The sequence below is a fragment of the Nothobranchius furzeri genome, chromosome 2 (genome assembly GCF_043380555.1).
Source record: "Nothobranchius furzeri strain GRZ-AD chromosome 2, NfurGRZ-RIMD1, whole genome shotgun sequence".
NCBI classification, from domain to species: Eukaryota; Metazoa; Chordata; class Actinopteri; order Cyprinodontiformes; family Nothobranchiidae; genus Nothobranchius; species Nothobranchius furzeri.
Window position 1 is genome coordinate 92,991,594 of NC_091742.1, and position 20,682 is coordinate 93,012,275.

General features: G+C 46.2%; 1 protein-coding gene across 1 annotated transcript in view; it reads right to left on the minus strand.

Moving 5' to 3' along the window:
• LOC107373531 (gastrula zinc finger protein XlCGF57.1-like) overlaps positions 1 to 20,682 on the minus strand; it is a 47,004-nt gene that overhangs the window by 20,926 nt on the left and 5,396 nt on the right. The window contains exon 3 of the mRNA XM_070548220.1: positions 4,906 to 5,418. Within this exon, the coding sequence (XP_070404321.1) occupies positions 4,906 to 5,418 (513 nt within the window). The remainder of the gene's footprint in view (positions 1 to 4,905; positions 5,419 to 20,682) is intronic.

Consider the following 20,682-nt stretch of genomic DNA (forward strand, 5'->3'; position numbering starts at 1 on the left):
ACCTGGTGTCCCACAGCAAAGGGAACCCCAAGGTGCTGTTTAACACCATCAGCAGCATTGTGTCTCTTGCCTCTCCTACAGCCTCCATCCACTCTGTTGCAGACTGTGAGAACTTTCTGTCTTTCTTTGTGGACAAAGTCAATAAGGTTAGATCTAGCATCTCTCCTTCAGCCTTATCGCCGCCTCTCTCGACTCCAACCAGGCCCATCATCCTAGATAGCTTTGCTCCTGTTTCTCTGCCTGAGTTAACCAAACTAGTTAACTCTATGAGGACCTCATGCCCCCTCAACATCTTACCCTCATCTTTGTTTAAAAGTGCTTTTCTGTCCATTGGTCGCAGTGTGCTCTCTATAATTAATGCTTCTCTGGTCTCTGGTCAGGTCCCTGCTTACTTTAAGAACGCTGTAATCCACCCGCTTCTTAAAAAAACGAGTCTCGACCCCTCTCTCCATAGCAGCTTCAGACCCATCTCTAAACTTCCGTTCATCTCCAAGATCTTGGAAAAGGTTGTGGCTAAACAACTCACAGCTGCTCTTGATGAACATAACATCTATGATAGCTTCCAGTCAGGTTTTCGTAGAGCTCATTCTACTGAAACAGCTCTTCTTAGGGTCTCTAATGACCTTCTGACTCACAGTGATGCAGGGGACTGTTCTGTTCTGGTCCTGCTGGACCTGACTGCAGCCTTTGACACTGTTGATCATCACCTGCTACTGGAGAGGCTGAGAGACTGGGTAGGCCTATCAGGATCTGCTCTGGAGTGGTTCTCCTCTTATCTCTCTAAGCGCTCCTTTTCTGTGACCGTCTCCATGTTTAGGTCCTCCACCACCTCTCTTACCCATGGTGTCCCACAAGGTTCTGTGCTGGGGCCTCTGCTCTTCCTCCTCTATCTGCTTCCTCTTCAGCACATCCTGAGCTCCTTCAAAGGAATCTCCTACCATCTTTATGCAGATTACATCCAACTGTACATCTCCTTTAAGCCCCATGAGATGTCTAAGCTGCAGCTGTTACACACCTGCTTAGACTCTATCAAAACCTGGATGGCTGGGAGCTTTCTTCAGCTGAATGAAGATGAGACTGAGATCCTCATCTGTGCCCCAGACATGCTGGTTCCCAAAGTCATAGACTCTCTTGGTCAGCTTGCTTCCCACACCAAACCTTCCGTCAGGAATCTTGGCATGACCTTTGACCCAGCTCTCACCCTGGATTCTCATGTCAGTTCTCTTGTTCGCTCTTCCTTCTTCCATCTCAGGAACATTGCTAAGCTAATTCCCATTCTGTCCCGCTCTGAACTTGAGACAGTTATCCACACCTTCATCTCCTCACGCTTAGACTACTGTAACTCTCTTTTCACATGTCTGAGCAGAGCCTCCCTGAACCGTCTACAGGTGGTTCAGAATGCCTGTGCTCGGCTTCTGACCAAGTCCTCCAAACACACCCACATAACCCCACTTCTCCTCCAGCTTCACTGGCTGCCAGTTAACTTCAGGGTTCATTTCAAGATTCGGTTCTGGTATATAGGGCCTTACATGGACAAGCACCATCTTACATTGCTGATCTTCTTAGTCCCTACACCCCCAGCAGGTCCCTGAGGTCCAGTGATCAAAGCCTACTGGTTGTGCAGCACCAGGCTAAAGACCAAAGGTGACAGATCATTTGCTGCTGTGGCCTCCAGACTCTGGAACTCTCTCCCCCTGAGCCTGAGATCAGTGGACTCAGTGGTCTCCTTCAAAAAGCAGCTGAAGTCTCACTTGTTCAAGCTGGCTTTTGGATGACCTTCTTCACCACGCTCTCTTTATCCTGCTCTCCCCACCTATTCCACCTTCCTCAGGATCCACTGATTTCCCTCTTTCCTATTCACTCTCTCTCTTTCCTAACATTTTTTCTTTTAAATCGCAATTGCTTATTCTTGCTAATTTTAAATATATTTTTAAACATTTTCAAAATGCTTTTTTTCTATTTTTACAATTTTTATACTTTTTGTTGTTGTTTTTGTGAAGTGCCTCGTGATTTTTATCTTGAGAGGCACTATAGAAATGATATTTTCTTCTTCTTCTATAAAACGGAAGATTACTGATACAGTATTTTGCTCGTGCTCTTGCTGCCCTGGGCAATAGCCCAGTTGCCCATATAGTTAATCCGACCTTGCTCCAACGTGTCCTGGGTCGACCCGGGGGCCTCCTGCCAGCAGGACATGCCCGAAACACCTCCCCAGGGAGGCGTCCAGGAGGCATCATGACCAGATGCCCACACCACCGCAACTGACTCCTTTCGATCCGGACGAGCAGCGGTTCTACTCAGAGTCCCTCCCGAATGTCCGAGCTCTTCACCCTATCTCTAAGGCTGAGCCCGACCACCCTACGGAGGAAACTCATTTCGGCCGCTTGTATCCGTGATCTTGTTCTTTCGGTCATTACCCAAAGCTCATGACCATAGGTGAGGATTGGGACATAGATCAACCGGTAAATCAAGAGCCTGGCCTCACTCGTGAACAAGACCCCGATATACTTAAACTCCTCCACTTGAGGTAGGACCTCTCTCCTGACCCGGAGTTGGCAAGCCACCCTTTTCCGGTCGAGAACCATGGTCTCAGATTTGGAGATGCGGATCCTCATCCCAGCCGCTTCACACTCCGCCGTGAACCAACCCAGCAAGAGCTGAAGGTCAGAGCTGGATGAAGCTAGGAGGACCACATCATCCGCAAAAAGCAGAGACGAGATTCTCCTGCCACCAAACTCGACACACTCCACACCACGGCTGCACCTAGAAATTCTGTCCATAAAGGTAATGAACAGAACCAGTGACAAAGGGCAGCCCTGGCGGAGTCCAACCCTCACCGGGAACAGGTCCGACTTACTATCGGCTATGCGGACCAAACTCACGCTCCTCTGGTAAAGGGACTGAACGTCCCTTAACAGAAAGCCACCCACCCCATACTCCTCGAGCGTCCCCCACAGGGTGCCCCTGAGGACACGGTCATAAGCCTTCTCCAAATCCATACAACACATGTGGATTGGTAGGACAAACTCCCATGTCCCCTCCATCACCCTTGCAAGGGTATAGAGCTGGTCCACGGTTCCACGGCCAGGACGAAAACCACATTGCTCCTCCTCAATCTGAGATTCAAATATTGATTGGACCCTCCTCTCCAGTAGTACCTTGGAGTAGACCTTTCCAGGGAGGCTGAGGAGTGTGATTCCTGTATAGTTGGAACACACCCTCAGATCACCCTTCTTAAAGATGGGGACCACTACCCCGGTCTGCCACTCCACAGGAACTGCCCCCGATGACCACGCAATGTTGCAGAGACGTGCCAACCACGAAAGCCCTACAACATCCATAGCCTTTAGATACCCCGGACGAATCTCATCCGCCCCCGGTGCTCCGCCGCTGTGTAGTTGTTTGACTACCTCAGCAACTTCTGCCCCCGAGATGGGACAGTCCATCCCCAGGTCTCCCGGCTCTGGTTCCTCCTCGGAATGCGCGTACTGTAGGTGGGATTGAGGAGCTCCTCAAAGTACTCCTTCCACCGTCCGACTATAGCCCCAGTTGACGTCAGCAGCTCCCCATCCCCACTGTTAACAGTGTGAGCAAGTTGCTGCCTTTCTCTCCTGAGGTGCCGAACAATTTACCAGAACCTCTTGTTCTTTCAGGAAAGCAAATAAATAAATAAATAAATCACAACTTTGCGTGTGAGATTTATTATCATTGACATTATTATTATTACATGACAACGTAACCTGCGCCCACCTCGGCTGAAGACCCCCTGGACACAACTACGACAGGACACAGCGAAGAAGAGACGCTGGAAAAGGAGAACTACTTCAATCACCTGCACCCAATCTCCAACCTGGTTTCACGGTCAAAGGATCAGAAGGACCTTTCGGGGACAAGATCAGCTCCCTGACAGGTGGACAACCACCTCAACACGCCATGGAAGGACCCAGACGTCTCCCTACTGGGAAGTTGAACTGTGCGCTCTCACATCCCAAACTCCATTCTTGCATTCCAGACCTGGACTTCAAGGAACTCATCAACTTGAGACTGAAACCATCCTGATCAACGGACGAGGACTCTAACCGTTCCAAACCATTCTTCAACCTGGACTCTCAGTCCACGGACAAGCCCTTTGATGAAGAACGCCTGGTTTGCCTCAGCTTCTGCCATAGTTAGAGCTGCATGAATTGATACTACCTGTTCCTCATTCACAGAAACAGCCGTGTGCGACCTGTAGCTTTAAATTCATCTGATGTTTCACTAAACTCTACTGATGTTTTCTGTGTATTATACGGTCTTGCTAATCCTTCCCAATCTCTTTACAGGAACTGCTCTAAATTGTAGAATTGTTGCATCACAGTAAATTCACATCAACATGTATAAAATAGCTCTTCTTTAGTTTATGATGGTGTTGATTTCACTGATTTCCATTATCTCACTTGTGTCTCTGTAAGCTGCTGTTTGTTATCGTCAATTGTGTTTGCCTTATTGTGTTTTATTTATTCTTTATTATCTTTTTGTTTGGTTATCCTATTCGGATAAACAGGAGGGATTATGTTATTGTATGTTTATTAACTGAATGTAGTATTACTTAAACGCACACATCTTGTTAGCGGCCAGAAGCAGAGTATGGGTGGGATGAGGCTGGCCCTTACTCTGGAACAGCAGCTGCTATGTGTGGACTCTCATGTGATTTGTTTATTTACATTTGTAGTAAACCTTTCTCCACACTCATCATGACTAAATGATTTAGGTTTCTTCTGGACTTTCCTGCATGAGTCTACATGTTGCTTCACTCTAACACATTTCTTATGAACCAAACAGCCTGAAGACCTTATTGCTGGATGACTTGTCTCCCTCACGTGTCTCTGGAGAGACCACTTGTGAAGAACTTGTTGACAGACTTACCATCTGACTCAGAAGACCTGCTCTCATTCCAGTCATCATCTTCATCTCCAGTTTCAGACCCAGAGTCTGACAGCTCAGAGTCCCGAATCACACCATCATCATCATCATCTTCATCATCATCATCATCTCCACTAACTTCAGTCTCTGAAGAGTCAGATGTTTGTTCATGAGGGTTCAGATCTGGGTTCCTGCTAGTTCCTGCTCCTCCACCAGTTTCTGCTGCCATCTGGTCAGCTGAGCTGCTGGTTGGAACATCTCTGTCTTCTATTTGCTGCTGATGAAGCTGTGAGACCAGAGGTTTCTCTTCATCATCCTCACTCTTTATAGAAACAGCAGTAACAGGAAACCCGACAGCTTCAGTCTCCTCCTTCAAACAGAGATGCTCTCCCTCCAGACTGGTCCAGAGCTCCTCCTGTTCCTCCTTTATGTGGAGGTGTTCTGGGTCCTGCTGGTCCACACCAGCACTCTGTTCTTCAGGAGCTTCTTCTTTAACCAGCACCAGCTGTGGAACATCTGTAGGAAACACAGACACATGATGTTACAGACCACCATACCTTTATATTTACACCATGAGTGATACTGGCTACATGATGTGGGAAAAAGGAACAAGAACATGAACTTCATTTAGATAAAAACAGATTTCTACTTTAGGAACAATAAAAACTTCCATCACAATCAGCGTGTTTGTTTCTGACCAGAACTTCTAAGCCTCCTACTCACAACCCAAGCTTTAGATCTGAAGCTTATGTGAGGAGAAACGTCTCCAAGATAAAATCAGCAACTATTCAGTCTAAAGGAAAATGAATAAACACTTAAGCCCCCTTCAGACAGGCCATGAAAAACGGAAATGTTCCGGACTCTGTCCGTAAGACCTTTCTGTCTGAATACAAACATCCGGATAACGTGTTCCGGAATTTAACCGGACGAAGCCCCTAGTAACAGGTCCGGACTTGTTACGGACATGGTGGCTGCTTCAGACTGGTGAGGTAAAGTTCCGGACAAGGGGGAGGGGACCGGGGGACGCTGTGCGCACCTAGATAGCCCGCTGCTGTAGCATGCAGCGAACCACGGACACTCGCCTCCTACGGTACCGCCTAGACGCGCAACGGAGCGCTTCACACCGCTCCACACCGCTTCAGTGATTCCTTTAACCATTGAGCTTCATCATCCAGGTCTCTTATGCATCTTCGTGTACGCAGAATTATGCTTAAGCGCCTCGTGATTTTTATCTTGAGAGGCGCTATAGAAATGATATTTTCTTCTTCTTAACATAAGTCCGATTCCCCCCCCACCCCCCGCCGCCGTCAGACATCTGGAACTTTTCTCTGCTGTGTGAACGCAGCCGAAAGGACAAGTTCCGGTACAAAAGTGGTGTGTCTGAAAACACAGTTCCGGTTAAAAACCGGATTGAATTGTCCACAAATAATCCAGAATGTCTATCTGAAAAGGGCTTTAGATGTAGCTGCTGTCAGTGAGTACGTTTACATGCAGCCAGTAACCCTTTTAAAACCCGAATATTCACAATAACCCGGTTCCGCAGGTCCTTGTAAACACGGCCAAAAACCCGGATATGCTCATAACGAGCATGCGCTGAAGGCCGATCACCGGATACACGGCAGCGTTTGAAGCTGATGGCAGCTCGTTAACAAACATCCACAAACAATTAAGACACATTTTCGCCTAATTTATTTACTGACAACGCAAAAAATAATCTGGTAAGTATAACTCACTCAATCTGGAGGTAAGTGAAGGAAATTTAGAAAGTTTGTTAAATTATATTGACGACGTTTTTGAGTTATTCGTCATGGGTCCGAAGAAATCAGCAGTTGAGGCTGAAACACCTGCTGGGACCAAGAGAAGCCGTCCTCAGGACTCACCTGAGGCCTCATCTCCCCGGAAGGACATATTAGAATTATTAGATTCTATAGATAAACGGCTTCTGGGATTTGAGGGGCGACTCCATCTGCTCGAGGTTCTTCACCAGGAGTTTCAGAGCCTCCGAACATCTCTGGAGTTCAGCCAGGAACAGGTTGAGTGGCTCGCTGCTGAGAACGCGTCTCTGCGGGAGTCCATTTCTTCCCTGGAAGAGGGAATGATGCGGATCGCCCAGGACAACAAGATTCTGAAGGAGACGGTTTTGGACCTTCAGGCCCGCAGCATGAGGGATAATCTGGTGTTCGCAGGACTGCCGGAGCAGGCGGGAGGGGCGGAGAACTGCGAACAAACAAAGAACTTTCTCCAGACAGAAATGAAGATACCCGAAGAAAATGTAAAAAACATCACCTTTCACCGGGTACATCGCCTTGGAGCTAAAAGAGGGGACAGCAGAAGACCTCGTCCCATCGTGGCTAAATTTGAAAATTTTAAGCAGAAGGATCTTGTTAAAAGTCACGGAAGAGAGCTCAAAGGGAAAGATTTCAGCGTCAATGATCAGTTCCCGAAGGAAATCCTGGATCGACGCCGGGTCCTCTTTCCGCTGCGAAAAAAGTTTATCCAGGATGGGAAGAGAGCTGTCATCTCGGTGGATAAGCTTTATGTGGACAATAAACTTTACAAGGAGCGAGGAGTGACTGACTGGCTGTATTAGCCTAACATCAGGTCAGACATTTATTATTCTTATCAGGATTCACTGGGCTTGATCACGTCAGGATTAAAACAGCTGCTAAATCCGTATTGTTGATGATAAGATCACCTGTTCTCCACCACCTCACACCCCTATCACCTTTTCTTTTTAGTTCTTTCTTCTTTTTTAACCTGTATCTGTACTTTCCCTTCCTTTTTACCTGCTTCTGCACCTTTACACATGTACGGCACAACCATACAACTTTCCAACACTGCGTCAGACCCGACACACACACACACGCGCGCGCATACGCACACACACGCGCGCGCATACGCACACACACGCACACACACACACACACGCACACACACACACACACACAAAGACACACACACACACACACACACACACACACACACACAGATATATTAAATCCACAGCACAATATCATAATTTATGCGTCAAATAATACAACCACCAACACTGTTGGATCTTTATTATTATTATTATTATTATTATTATTATTTACTTTTCTGTTATTTATTAACATACTATTTTATTCATTTAGATACTTATTCCATCTTATTCACATGAAGGCGTCACATTTTAGCTACGCACACACACATCTATGGGTGCACTAAGATTTGTCTCATGGAACGTACATGGAGCTGGCTCTAGAGAGAAAAGATTAAAGATTTTTGATCAGCTAAAGAGAGTGCAAGCAGACGTGATATTGTTACAAGAAACTCATAGATCTGCCACATCCGCGGATGGACTTAAAACACCTGAGTTTCCCAGCATGTTCTCTGCCTGCTATAACTCTAGGCAAAGAGGTGTAGCTACCGTAAATCCTCTAATACAGGCCCGGGCCTGTATTTGACTCAAGCTCATCAAGCTCCAGGTCTTTATTGGAAGGAGGGCCAGTATTAGAGGCAGGCCTCTATTTCTATTTGAGCAAAATGAACTAATGGTTCGCTGGAGTTTTTGACAATTAAAAGTGTGCCCACATTTTCAAAGTTAAACACATTTCTTTTAACAACGGTAGTTCCTGCTTCAGCCCTCTCCCCCCTCCCCTGCGCAGCGGCCGCAAACTCACTGATGCACCTGCAGCCTCTCGGAGTTCCTGCTGCTCTAAACATTAAAATAATTATTTCATTTTCTGTTCCTCACTTCTGATGACCTTCAATGGTGTCTGTTTGTTGCAACAGCAGGTACAAAAACTAACTTGTTTTTATTTGACTATTTTTCTGTCCTGTCTGTTTATTCTCTTCCTGCATCTCCTCTCAATCCTAAAGAAAAACTGCTACCTGGGTTCATATATATTCACCTCATGAGTTACCTTTGAACTGCAGTTCTAAAAGATCTACCGACCGCAAAAACAGCGGAGCGCTCGCTGTTTGGCGGCCGTATCAGTGATCAGTGCGTCGGAGGACAAGGTGATGCGCGCAGCGCCCCGCTCCACAGCATGCAGCGAAACGCATCAGGCGCAAATAAAAGACAGAAAACATTAAAGGAAATGAACTGACATGAACGATCGCTTGTTAAATTAGTTTTTGAGGTGGCGACACCTGATTGTTACTGTGGCCGTGCTCAGGAGGCAGATCTACCGACCGCGAAAACAGCGGAGCGCTCCCTGCTTGGAGGCCGCATCAGTGATCTGTGCGTCGGAGGACAAGTTGATGCGTCCCGCTCCACAGCAGCGATACACATCAGGCACAAATAAAAGACAGAAAACATTAAAGGAAATGAACCGACATGAACGATCGCGTGTCAGTACCTACGGTCTGGCACAGCGCGTTGCCCCCCCCCACCCCCTGAGCGCAGGAGCTTGTCACCTGCTGACAGCAGGCTGCTGTCTTTTCCGAGGGCTGCATCTTGCCGGTCATTATCACGTGACAGCAACTAGTCGACGACAGGCATAAAAAGTCACTATAGTGAAGTTGACTAGTTCATACACCCCCTACTGCTGCTCTCCAGAGTGTTCTGCAGCATAATCAGCACGTTCTCTTTGAACTTGATAGTGTAATGACCTGGCTGGGGTTGTAAGCCAGGTGCATTCTGGGTATTGTGTTATATGTGTTTCCTATCGTTCTGCTAGTTCCTATGTGCTGATTTGCGTGTTGTATGAGTGTTATGTAAGCCACAGGGAAGGTGATGTGTGTTCTGTGGAGCGGGTTGAATTAGCATGGTTAACTGACACCGTGACTCTGTGTGGTAGGAGCGTGATAGAGGATCGTGTCTGTAGCGTTACAAAGCGTTGAAGAAAAAGCCTAATAAAGGTCTGCGTGAACCTCTACTGCCTCCTGCTGGTTGATTTGGGGACTATAACCCTGCCGCTGGGACGCTCATACTTGCTTGTTACCACATTCCATCCGGCCACAATAAGAGACCGGCCATTATTTACCTCCGCTGACTCCGACACCGGCCAAAATTGGAGACCCGGCCTTTAATTGAATACCGGCCTGTATTGGAGGATTTACGGTATTTTAATACACAAAAACATCAATTTCACAGTACTGGACACAGTCTTTGATCCAGAGGGTAGATTTATAATGTTAAAAATATCTGTACAGAACCAAAGCTTATGTATTGTCAGCATATACTGTCCAAATATTGATGACCCTCCATTCTTTCATAATTTTTTCTCTGTACTCTCCGAACACTTGGACTGTCCACTTATACTTGGAGGTGATTTTAATTTTTGGATGAATTCCTTAACAGACAGGCTCAGTACAGCTGGGACTCAGCGCAATTGGCAATCCACTAATATAGTTAAACAGTACATGAGTGATTATGGGCTTTGTGATGCATGGCGATCTCTTCAGCCTAACCGTAGAGAGTATACTTTTTTTTCGCACGTCCATCACTCTCACTCACGTTTGGATTATTTTCTAGTCAGCAGCTCATTGTTGGCTGACATTTCAGACACTGAGATACACCCCATAGTTGTCAGCGACCATGCTCCGGTTTCTTTAACTCTGGTAAATAAGAAGACAATCCCACCAAGCAGAAACTGGAGGTTTAATACATCACTGCTTAAAGACGAAGGTTTTATTGATTTTTTTAAAAAGGAGTGGGCTTTATATTTAGAACATAATGACCTGCCTGGAACATCAGCATCTATTCTCTGGGAGGCAGGAAAGGCAGTGATGAGAGGTAAACTAATCTCTTTCTCATCACATAGGAAAAAAACAGAAAACAAACGTATTCAGGAGTTAGAGGAAATCATCAAGTCTTTAGAGGCATCCACAGAAGAAGAGTCAATGAGCAAATTACGTAAAGCTAAATTAGAACTTCATGGAATTATTGACAAAAAGACAATTTTTTAGCACAAAGAACATAGTAATAAATCAGGTAAATTCTTAGCTAGCCAATTAAAAATAAATAAAGAGAAAACTACCATATCTGCTGTTAAAGACTCAACCGGGAATATAGTTTATGACCCTGAAAGAATAAACAACACCTTCAGAGACTTTTACCAAACGTTGTACTCACCACAGATAAACCAATCAGATAATGAGATAAATAAATTCCTTGACAGGATAACACTTCCTAAATTATCAGACAGCCAAGTTACAGTCCTGGACTGGCCACTAACATCAGCGGAGCTCCAGGAAGCCCTTAAATCCATGAGTAATAGGAAAGCTCCAGGTCCAGACGGGTTCCCAGTAGAATTCTACAAAGAATTCTGGATCATTCTGGCTCCAACATTTTTCAGAATGGTGAGGGAAATCGAAGAGAGCGGCAGATTACAGCCAAACATGAATTCAGCCAATATTAGTCTCTTGTTAAAACCAGGCAAAGACCCAGCATTTCCAACCAGCTATCGCCCAATTTCTCTTATTAATGTTGATCTCAAAATAATTTGTAAAGCCCTGGCCAAAAGATTAGAGAAGGTAACCCCCTTCATAATACACCCTGACCAAACTGGTTTCATTAAGGGTAGACAGTCATCCACAAACTCGCGTAGATTACTTAATTTGATAGATTTCTCCAGATGCAGAAAAAGCTTTTGATAGAGTTAACTGGAAGTTCTTATTTGCAACTTTACATAAATTTGGTTTTGGGAACTTCTTCATAAACTGGCTACAAACATTATACAGTTCACCAACAGCACGTGTCAGGACGAATGACCAAATATCAGCTAGCTTCTGTCTTCAGAGGGGGACCAGGCAGGGATGCCCACTCTCCCCCTCACTATTTGCTATCTTTATTGAACCACTAGCAACAGCAATTAGGCAAACAACAGATATTAAAGGGATAAAGTGTAAGAAAATAGAACATAAGATCAGTCTTTATGCAGATGATGTTTTACTCTTTCTCCAGAATTCTCAATCCTCTCTCTCCCAAGCAATAGAACTGATAAACTCTTTTTCCAGAGTTTCAGATTACTCTATAAACTGGTTAAAATTCACAGTTCTACCAATTAATTTCTCATTTGTCAATTTGCTTAATACACAATTGGAGTCAGGGAATATCACATACCTGGGAATTAATATCTATCCCAAGTTAGCAGATCTAACCAAACTAAACTACATCCCACTTTTAAGGAAAGTGGAAGATGATCTTGCAAGATGGAAATCCTTACCAATATCACTCATGGGGAGAGTGGCTACAATTAAAATGATGGTCTTACCCAGAATAAATTACTTATTCTCGATGATCCCAAACAAACCACCAGCTGACTGGTTTAAATCTCTGGACTCCTCAATTACTAAATTCTAGGGCTGCAACAACGAATCGATAAAATCGATGAAAATCGATTACTAAAAGCGTTGGCAACGAATTGCGTCATCGATTCGTTGTGTCGCACAACTCTTCCAAAAGCACCCCCCTTCCCGCCCGCCGTTGAGCACAGACCAGAGCAAGTCAGATCAGCGCGAGGGAGAGCCGCAGATCAGCGCGAGGGAGAGCCGAAAATCAGCTCGAGGGAGAGCCGGCAGATCAGCGCGAGGGAGAGCCGCAGATCAGCGCGAGAGAGAGCAGGTACCGGCAGATCAGCGCGAGGGAGAGCCGGTACCGGCAGATCAGCGCGAGGGAGAGCCGCAGATCAGCGCGAGAGAGAGCCGGTACCGGCAGATCAGCGCGAGAGAGAGCCGGTACCTGCAGATCAGCGCGAGGGAGAGCCGCAGATCAGCGCGAGAGAGAGCCGGTACCGGCAGATCAGCGCGAGGGAGAGCCTGCAGACTTGCGCTGCTGCGAACCGGTTCCGCATTGTTGCACAGCGATCCAGGCAGCTGCTTCCAGCGCACGGTCCATTCTCAAAGTGGCGCAACCAAAAAACTATAATTAGCACACGATCGTTCTTGTCTGCACATGTTCTCTATTTTCTGTCTTATTTGTGCCTGAAGCGCGCTACTGCGGAGCTCATCACCTGTGCTGTGGTGATGTCACCTCACGCAGCATCGAAAACCTGCGCTTTGCGGTCAGGAGATCTTTGATCTGCTCAAAAGTAACTGATGAGGTGAAAAGGTAAGAATCCAGGCAACAGATTTTCTGGAGAATTAAGAGGAGATGCAGGAAGATGAGAGACAGACAGGACAGGAAAATAGTTAAATAAAAACAAGAAAACAAAGTAAAATGTAGGTAGATTTATCTCCACTACACGTTTTTACCAGTAAAAAACAATAAGTTATACACGTCATATTTATACATCTGATACAATTCAGATCACCTTCAAAACTCAGTCACACACCCAGGGCCGTTTCAAGACATTTTGGGGGCCAAGGCAAAATGCCCCCCCCCCCCCCCCCCCCCCCTCCATAACTGGGCTCCCCAGAAGCCTCTGTGTAATCCATACCCTCTCCAGGAGTGTTAGTAAAATCCCCTCAGACATTACTGACATGTTCTAATATTATCAGATGAAAAACTAAATTATCAGACATGCTGTCTCATCTGCTTCTTTTCTAAACTTGCAAAAAGTAACAAAACCATTTGAAAGCCACTATTTGTGGATTCTCTGAAAGTTTCCATGGAGTGTGTGACAACTTATTTTTTCATTGATCCTATCGTCTAATCTCACAACTGAAACAAGCATCCTTAATAATCTGTGCACAGGAAGCTTACCGATGCTGTAGTAAAACAAAAGGTAGTTTCTTATTAATAAAACCTTGTTGCAGCACTAAAGCATAAAAATGAGATTTTGCATTAAATATGCAAAATATTTACATATGAATTGTTTTAGAGCCCTTTTATTGGCAGAATCTGATATTAATTTAGTTCTTACAAGAAATGGGTCCCAACGTGGTTTGTGTGGCGTTGCCATAGAGTGACGTCATAGGCACAGATTCCCTGTCCTCTTGTTTGGAAATGGAAATATGGTCACCCTATATTAAACAAACTGTCCACCCGGGCTTTTGCGCTGCACAGAGACACTTCGCTGCCTATGACTTTGAACGTCAGTTGAGAGTCAGTCTCATGCAGACTGACCAATGAAGAGAGGGCCTCAAGTTAAGACCCTCTCCTCATTGGTCAGTCCACACGAGGTGGGTCAAAGGTTACTCTGGGTGGGTTACGTGTTGTCAGGCATTCAAGTATTGAGTATATTTACTGCATATTACAGTAAAATATTCTGTATGTGACCACATTATGGTGATCCTTGGGTCGTGATGATGGAGCCCTTGAATATTGTTGCCCAGGGTACAACAAAGTGTTAATCTGGCCCTGGTTCCGCCGTCACATTCCCGCAGAAACTGGTTGATCACACCGGGGCCAGACTACTAGCATGTGGTTTTACAACCACAATGTCCTCGGAAGCAAAAACGCTCTTAAAAGGGAGGGAGGAGTCCTAACTGTTGCTGCAGGCGTGTTGTGTGAGAGTGCAGTTATATACTGGTTAATATATTTTTGGGTTCAGTTGCTTTCATGTGGCCTAATGTGAGTCTATTTGGGATCATTGGAATGATCAGCAGCATTTCTTGATGTGACTTTATGGCAGTTGCCCAGGGCATCATCGCAAGGAGGATGGCATTCATTTACTTTTGTTTTATTTGGTATTTTTTCAGTCATTTTTGGAAATAGTGATCAATTTTGATTAATTCACAGCCTATGTTTAATTACATTTAAAATAAATGTCAACAGATGAGATCAAACAAAACAGATGAGAATTGCCCTTAAGCTGTTTAACTTGGACCAAGCATTTTAGGTCACAGATAGATGTAGCTTAGGGTCTCTGTCTATACACCTTATAAGACAATTTAGGTGATGGCATGTTGTTTTTCTGCTATTGAACTGTTTTCTAATAATGTTGTGTTAAATAAAGTGAAGGAAGGAGAGAAATAACGTTTCCCTAGCAGTTTTTAAAAATTTCCCCATGTAATCCGATTAATCGATTAATCGTGTCGAGACCCCGTCCGATTAATCGATTATCCAAATAATCGTTTGTTGCAGCCCTACTAAATTCCTTTGGCAGGATAAACCTCAACGAATTAGCTTAAAAACGCTTCAGAAGACCAAAGACAGAGGAGGACTGGATTTACCCAACTTTTATTATTATTTCTTAGCCAACAGGCTGCAATATATACCAAGATGGTTGCAAGATAACCCACTAGATGAGTCCTGGTTAGCTATAGAACAGATACTTTGCAATACGATAGAGCTTTCAGACTTACCATTTATTAGCTCAAGCATAAGAAAACATGAAAGCTTCAAAAGTATTAGTATCAGCACTTCTCTGACAGCATGGTGGGAGTATCTTAAAATGACCGAGTCTTCACTAGTACCATGCAGACGCACACCTATCTGGAATAATCCTGACATTTTGCAAAACAACAAAATGATGAACCTTCCGGACTGGAAAAATAAAGGAATCCTATACCTGGAACACATATATGAAGGATTGGACTTCATTCCATTTAATCAAATAGTCTCCCAATTTGGAATGGATAAGAATAGCTTTTTAGAATATCACCAAATTAAATCTGTAGTCAAACAAAAATTTAAGCTCAATAAAATAGAATTACAAACACCACCAAGGGTATTAGACTTTTATAATCTCAACCCCCCCAAACTACTGTCTAAAGTATATAAGACACTGTCCAAAATAGACGATAAAATTGCAATCCCTATTGAAAAATGGGAGGTGGATCTATCAGTTAGCTTTGACCAGGACTTCTGGTCCCAAACTTGTTTAAAAACTTTTAAAATGATCAGACACCCCAATTTACAATTAATTCAGTACAAAATTCTACACAGAGTACACTATACAGGTCATCGGATGTTCAAGATGGGGTTTGTGTCGTCTGACACCTGTACACACTGCACAAACAACATTCCTGACAATTACATTCATGCACTGTGGTCCTGCCCACCTGTCCAGGAATTTTGGGGTAGAGTATGTGAGGATCTGTCAAAATGTCTGAAATGTCATATCCCAACATCCCCCTCTCTTTGTTTACTGGGAAACCTGGACGATGTCCCGATTGCAACATCTTTGGTTCACGTGGTTCTGACTGCCATATGCATCGCTAAGAAAACTAACCTCTTGAATTGGAAAAATAGAGAAAGTCTCTGCATTAACCAGTATAGAAATCTTTTGTTAGATCATATTGCACTTGATATAGCCTCTGCTTCCACTTCAGATGAATCTCTCTGGGCCCCTTTGATCGGTTCCATCACATAGCGAGGGTTGTCGTACGAGATGGTGTAGGTGGGGGGGGGGTGTGGGGTCTGAGTTTGGAGTGTCTGGATGTTCCCTAGAGGTGGGTTCACTGGGGGTGTCTGGGACTGGGGGGCCGTTGCCCCCCTCTGGAGGTGCTTGGGTTGCCTCGGGGGGTGGACTACTGGTAGTTGTGAGTGGGACCCCTTGGGGGGCTTGGCGGCGGCCATGGGTCACTGCCTGGCGGCTGCAATGCCCCTGGGCGGGTCTGGGTGGGGGCCTGGGGGCTCGGGGTTTGGGGGTGGCCGGCCCCGGGTCGGGATCTGGGCGGGGCCTTGGGGGTCGGGTCCTGACATGTATTCTGCCAGGAAGAAGGCAGGAACACGCAGCAGTGCCTGGCCCGGGTTCGGGGGCCTCAGGTAGACCTTGGCTCCTCTGCCGTTCCATCACAGGGGAGGGGGGAGGTTCAGGAGGGGGAGGACCCAACCTTACCTGGATGTCCCATGTCTTATATATTCTGGAAGTTGTGCAAATGCAGGGATGGGCATAGATATTCTGCTGGGGTGGGGCTGGGTTGGTGCCCTCGGACCCCGTGGGGCTCTGTAATGCTGCTGCGTTGGACCCTGGCAGGATGGGCTGGGGTCTCCATGCCCTGGGTGGCAGTTTGACAACAGAGGTGCCTATTGGGGCCAGTAGGGGAGCTGGCTCCCTGGAGGGCTAAGCCCAGCCAGCCATTCCTCCCCATCCCCGCATATTTATCTCCTCCTGCTCCCTCACATCATCACACAAACATACACATAGGATCTTGGGGGGTGGGCAAGTCAGGGAGTGCGGGTATGGACCCCATTTCCGCATTCCTGTGGCAACCTACCCCCCAATTTTATTTGCACCTTATACACTTCCACTGACGACATTCCACACAAACACACACTTAGGGCCTTGGGAGTGAGCACATTCAACGGCATTTGGCAGGGGGATATTTCAGCCTCCTCCCGGGTGCCGGTGCCCACTTCCAATTTTAAACCGCACTTAGACACTGATGGCTGAGGGTGTAAGTGGGGTGGTGCGGTGGCACCAGCTGGCATATGCCGGATGATGCCCGCACTGCCCATTCACCACAGCCATGGAATACACCTCATGATCACACAACACTATATTGGAGCAGGCTGAGGGAGACTAGGGGTCTTAGCCACCTCTGTTGTTGCTAGGCCTCCTGGGGCTGGAGGCTAGGAGGGAGATCTGGCCGTCTGGTTGGGGTTTGGGGTGGTGGATTGCTGTGCTCGGCGTTGGGCGGGGGAGCCTGCTCATCAGCACCCCAGCAGAAAGGGTCAAACTCTGGTTACCGGTGATGGTTGTACCCAGTGTGCAGCAGTACCGGGACCAGAGTGAATAGGGTGTGTATGGGGAGCATGAGTGGGTGTCCGGCGTGCATTTTTGTAAGTCTTGGGTTGTATGTGCATGTGTGAGCATGAGGGAGGGAGTGTGTGACTGTGTTTGTGTATGATTTTATATGTCAGGTGGGGCCTTTGACTCCTCCCCTCTCCTGGAACCTCTCTTGATGATATAGATCTTTGTCCCCCCTCCCCCTGCCACACCTGGTGTGAGGGGTTGTGCCATGGTCTGCCTGAGTGTTTGTGGCAACTGGGTCTGGGGGTTTAAGATTCAGGCATCAGCCTGATAGATCCCGGTGGCTGCCTGGTGGGGTCTGGGTCCCTGGGCTCTGCTGGGTCCCCGGCGGGGGTGGTCACCCCTGGGTCCCGGGCTCGGCCGGCTAGGGGGTGGGAGGCTGCGGGCGGGCCTGTGGGCTTGCCGCTGATATCTCCCGGGACTCTGCCGGCTGTGGCCCCCCGGGGCGATCCTCTGTGCCTCTCGGGGGGGGCTTTCCTGGTTGCAGTCTCCTTGGGGTTCCTGTGTTCTGGGGCAGCACTTGGATCCCTGGGACTTGGAGCTCCCCCCGTCTCCTGCGCATCTTTGGGGGGCGGATCTGTGGTCCCTCGCACTCTCTGTTGGACGCTCCTATAGAGAAACCTTAAATAAACAAGCGCGTGTACACAGGTGCTCACATGGTGCTCTCAAAAGTATGGGCTTGGGAACGTTAAACACAGGTCTTAAGACTATGGTGGACACTTAATGCACTGTGATTTTTTATCGTGATTCTTCAGTTAAGCAATGTTGATTATATATTTTCTTCATCAAGTTGACGCAGTGATAGCTAGATCTTGTTGTATTGTTGTTGTGCCCTTTTTTTTTGCCATTTTCTGCAGGTCTAGAAGCAGACTCTTGTTCATTGTTTATTTTTGTGGACACCCCCCCCCCCCCCTCTCTCCCCACCTTTTCTTTTCCTTTCTCTTTCACCTCTGTCTCCGTGTCTGGTCGTTATTACAATGCATTCAACAACAATAACAATAAAGTTTTAAGTATCAGGCGTGACATTAAAAGCAAACGCTTTGATGCTCCACCTGAGAGTAAATCTGTAAGGCTTGTCACCAGCATTCAGACATCAATTCTGCTTGCTTCACAGTCAGACAGGACACGGTAAAAAAAAAAAAAAAAAAAACCTGGTTACTACACCTGGGGTAACCCTTTTCTAACCCGAATGTTTGGTCGTGTAAACGCATATCGGGATATCCCCATCAAAGTGTGTGTTCTGCGCATGCTCTGGTCGCAAAGAATCTTGGTCTTTTGAGTAGCGAGACATCTTGTACGCGAAACTAAAGCGCAAACAAACGCAGTCACTATCTCTTCCGAACTGGGAAACATGTTGTTGTTTTCACGGATACCAGAACAAGAAGAACCGGAAATGACGCATATTGCGTCTGGACGTAGTCCATACGTCCTGACGCTACCCCAACGTCCGCAGTTAAATTGGGTTATGCACGTTAGAGGTAACTCTTTCTATTTATGCTTGTAAACGGGTTATTCTGATCAACTCAGAAACCCGAATACCGACCTTAACCCGATCATAACCCGGATATTGGCTGCATGTAAACGTAGTCATTAACAATCTTTAACTTTTAAGCTCTCAGCAGGCTAGAGCACTACAAAGCAAAGGAATCTTACTAATTAGCATTTTGGGAGATTTATTATTATTAGTAGTAGTGGGTTACTTAGTGACTGAGCAGTGGGCGGAGCCTTTTGTTTTCTACTCGTATTATTTTTCAGCGTTTTATTGTGATTCCTTTCGTGACCTCGGTCTGTGACACGTGCTGTATGAATAAACTTGGTTCTTCTTCCACCACAGAGAAAGGCTGCTCTTCCAGCATCATGAACTTCCTTATGGTCCGGTTATTAGCTGAGCCTTCTGACGCTCATACAGACGGGTGTTGGTGAGCGTAGCTGCGTCTGACTGGGAGGTGTTGATCTCTGCAGCGATCCCTGGAAACTCACCTCACTCCACCCAGACTTTGTTCTTTACGTCGTATTAAACCAGCTGTAATCAGCTTCCCCAGGAGCTGAAGCTGTTCATTGCAGGACTCAAAGCTTACATCACTCTCGCAGACGGAGTTAAAGTTAGGCGGACATGTTGTTTTACATTGTTGCTGCTGTCCTGCACAGCATGAATGAAAAGGGGAAGAACCCCACGTGCTGCACACAGGGTTCACACAGGTGTTGCTGGTATGATCAGAACATCCCAAACTAACACCAACGTAGATACACAATAAACAACTTGTATTAAGTACTGATGAGCTATCTGCAGTGGAACAGGACCAGCTGGCATCCTCACACCAAAAGGAGGAACGGGTGTCTTTTATAAACCAGCCAGGCACTAACTGGTGTGTTTCCATTACCGAAACTTCCCAGTATGACCGTCTCCACTTCACCGGAGCCAGCCGAACCGGTCGTTTTCCAGACCTTTTGAGAGTCTTTGCAGGTTCTGTGGCCTCACCCAGATCACCCGCGGGCAAACCGAGTTCTAACCAGAAGCATCTGTCAGCATTCATTCTGGACAGTTTTACTTATTTTATGCTTCTTTGTGAGAAATGTCCTCATGTCCCCATGTCTGTGGAGGGATCAGACATGGACACTGCTTATTATGGGATAGTAATGGCACTGACTCCTCCTCCAGCTTCGACAAGCCTGTAGTTTCACTTTGGTTCATTCGGTCTTTTATTTTCTAACTTTGTTGACAACCATGTCGGTCACGTCCACCATGCGTGCAGCAGAGCAACCAGGAAAACGTGGAACGGACTTCAGCAGACGGAGTCATTGCTAATGAATCAAGTGGAATGGATTTCTGTGAGAACAATCGAAAGAGCAAAAGGTGAACTAAATGTGTGTGTGTGTGTGGTCCAAATGCATACTTTTAAAAAGTGCGAGGGGCATTCCCTTCTGACATAATGGTTGCGACATCTATGAACCACCTCCACTCAGTCAGCCAATTCAGTAGTTTGCTCGTAGTTTAACTCTTGATCAGGGATTGAAGCAAAAAATTCTCATCTGACTGAAAATTATTGGGGGGGGGGGCTCACATTGTTTGCACACAGTCACTATTCGGGTTTTGATTGGTTTTAAGGTCAGTATTCTTGTTTCTGAAAAATTTGGAATAACCCGTTCACACACACAGTGTTTAAAAGTGTGGGTGTTGAGATTTCTCTGAGGTAAAAAAGATAATAAGTAT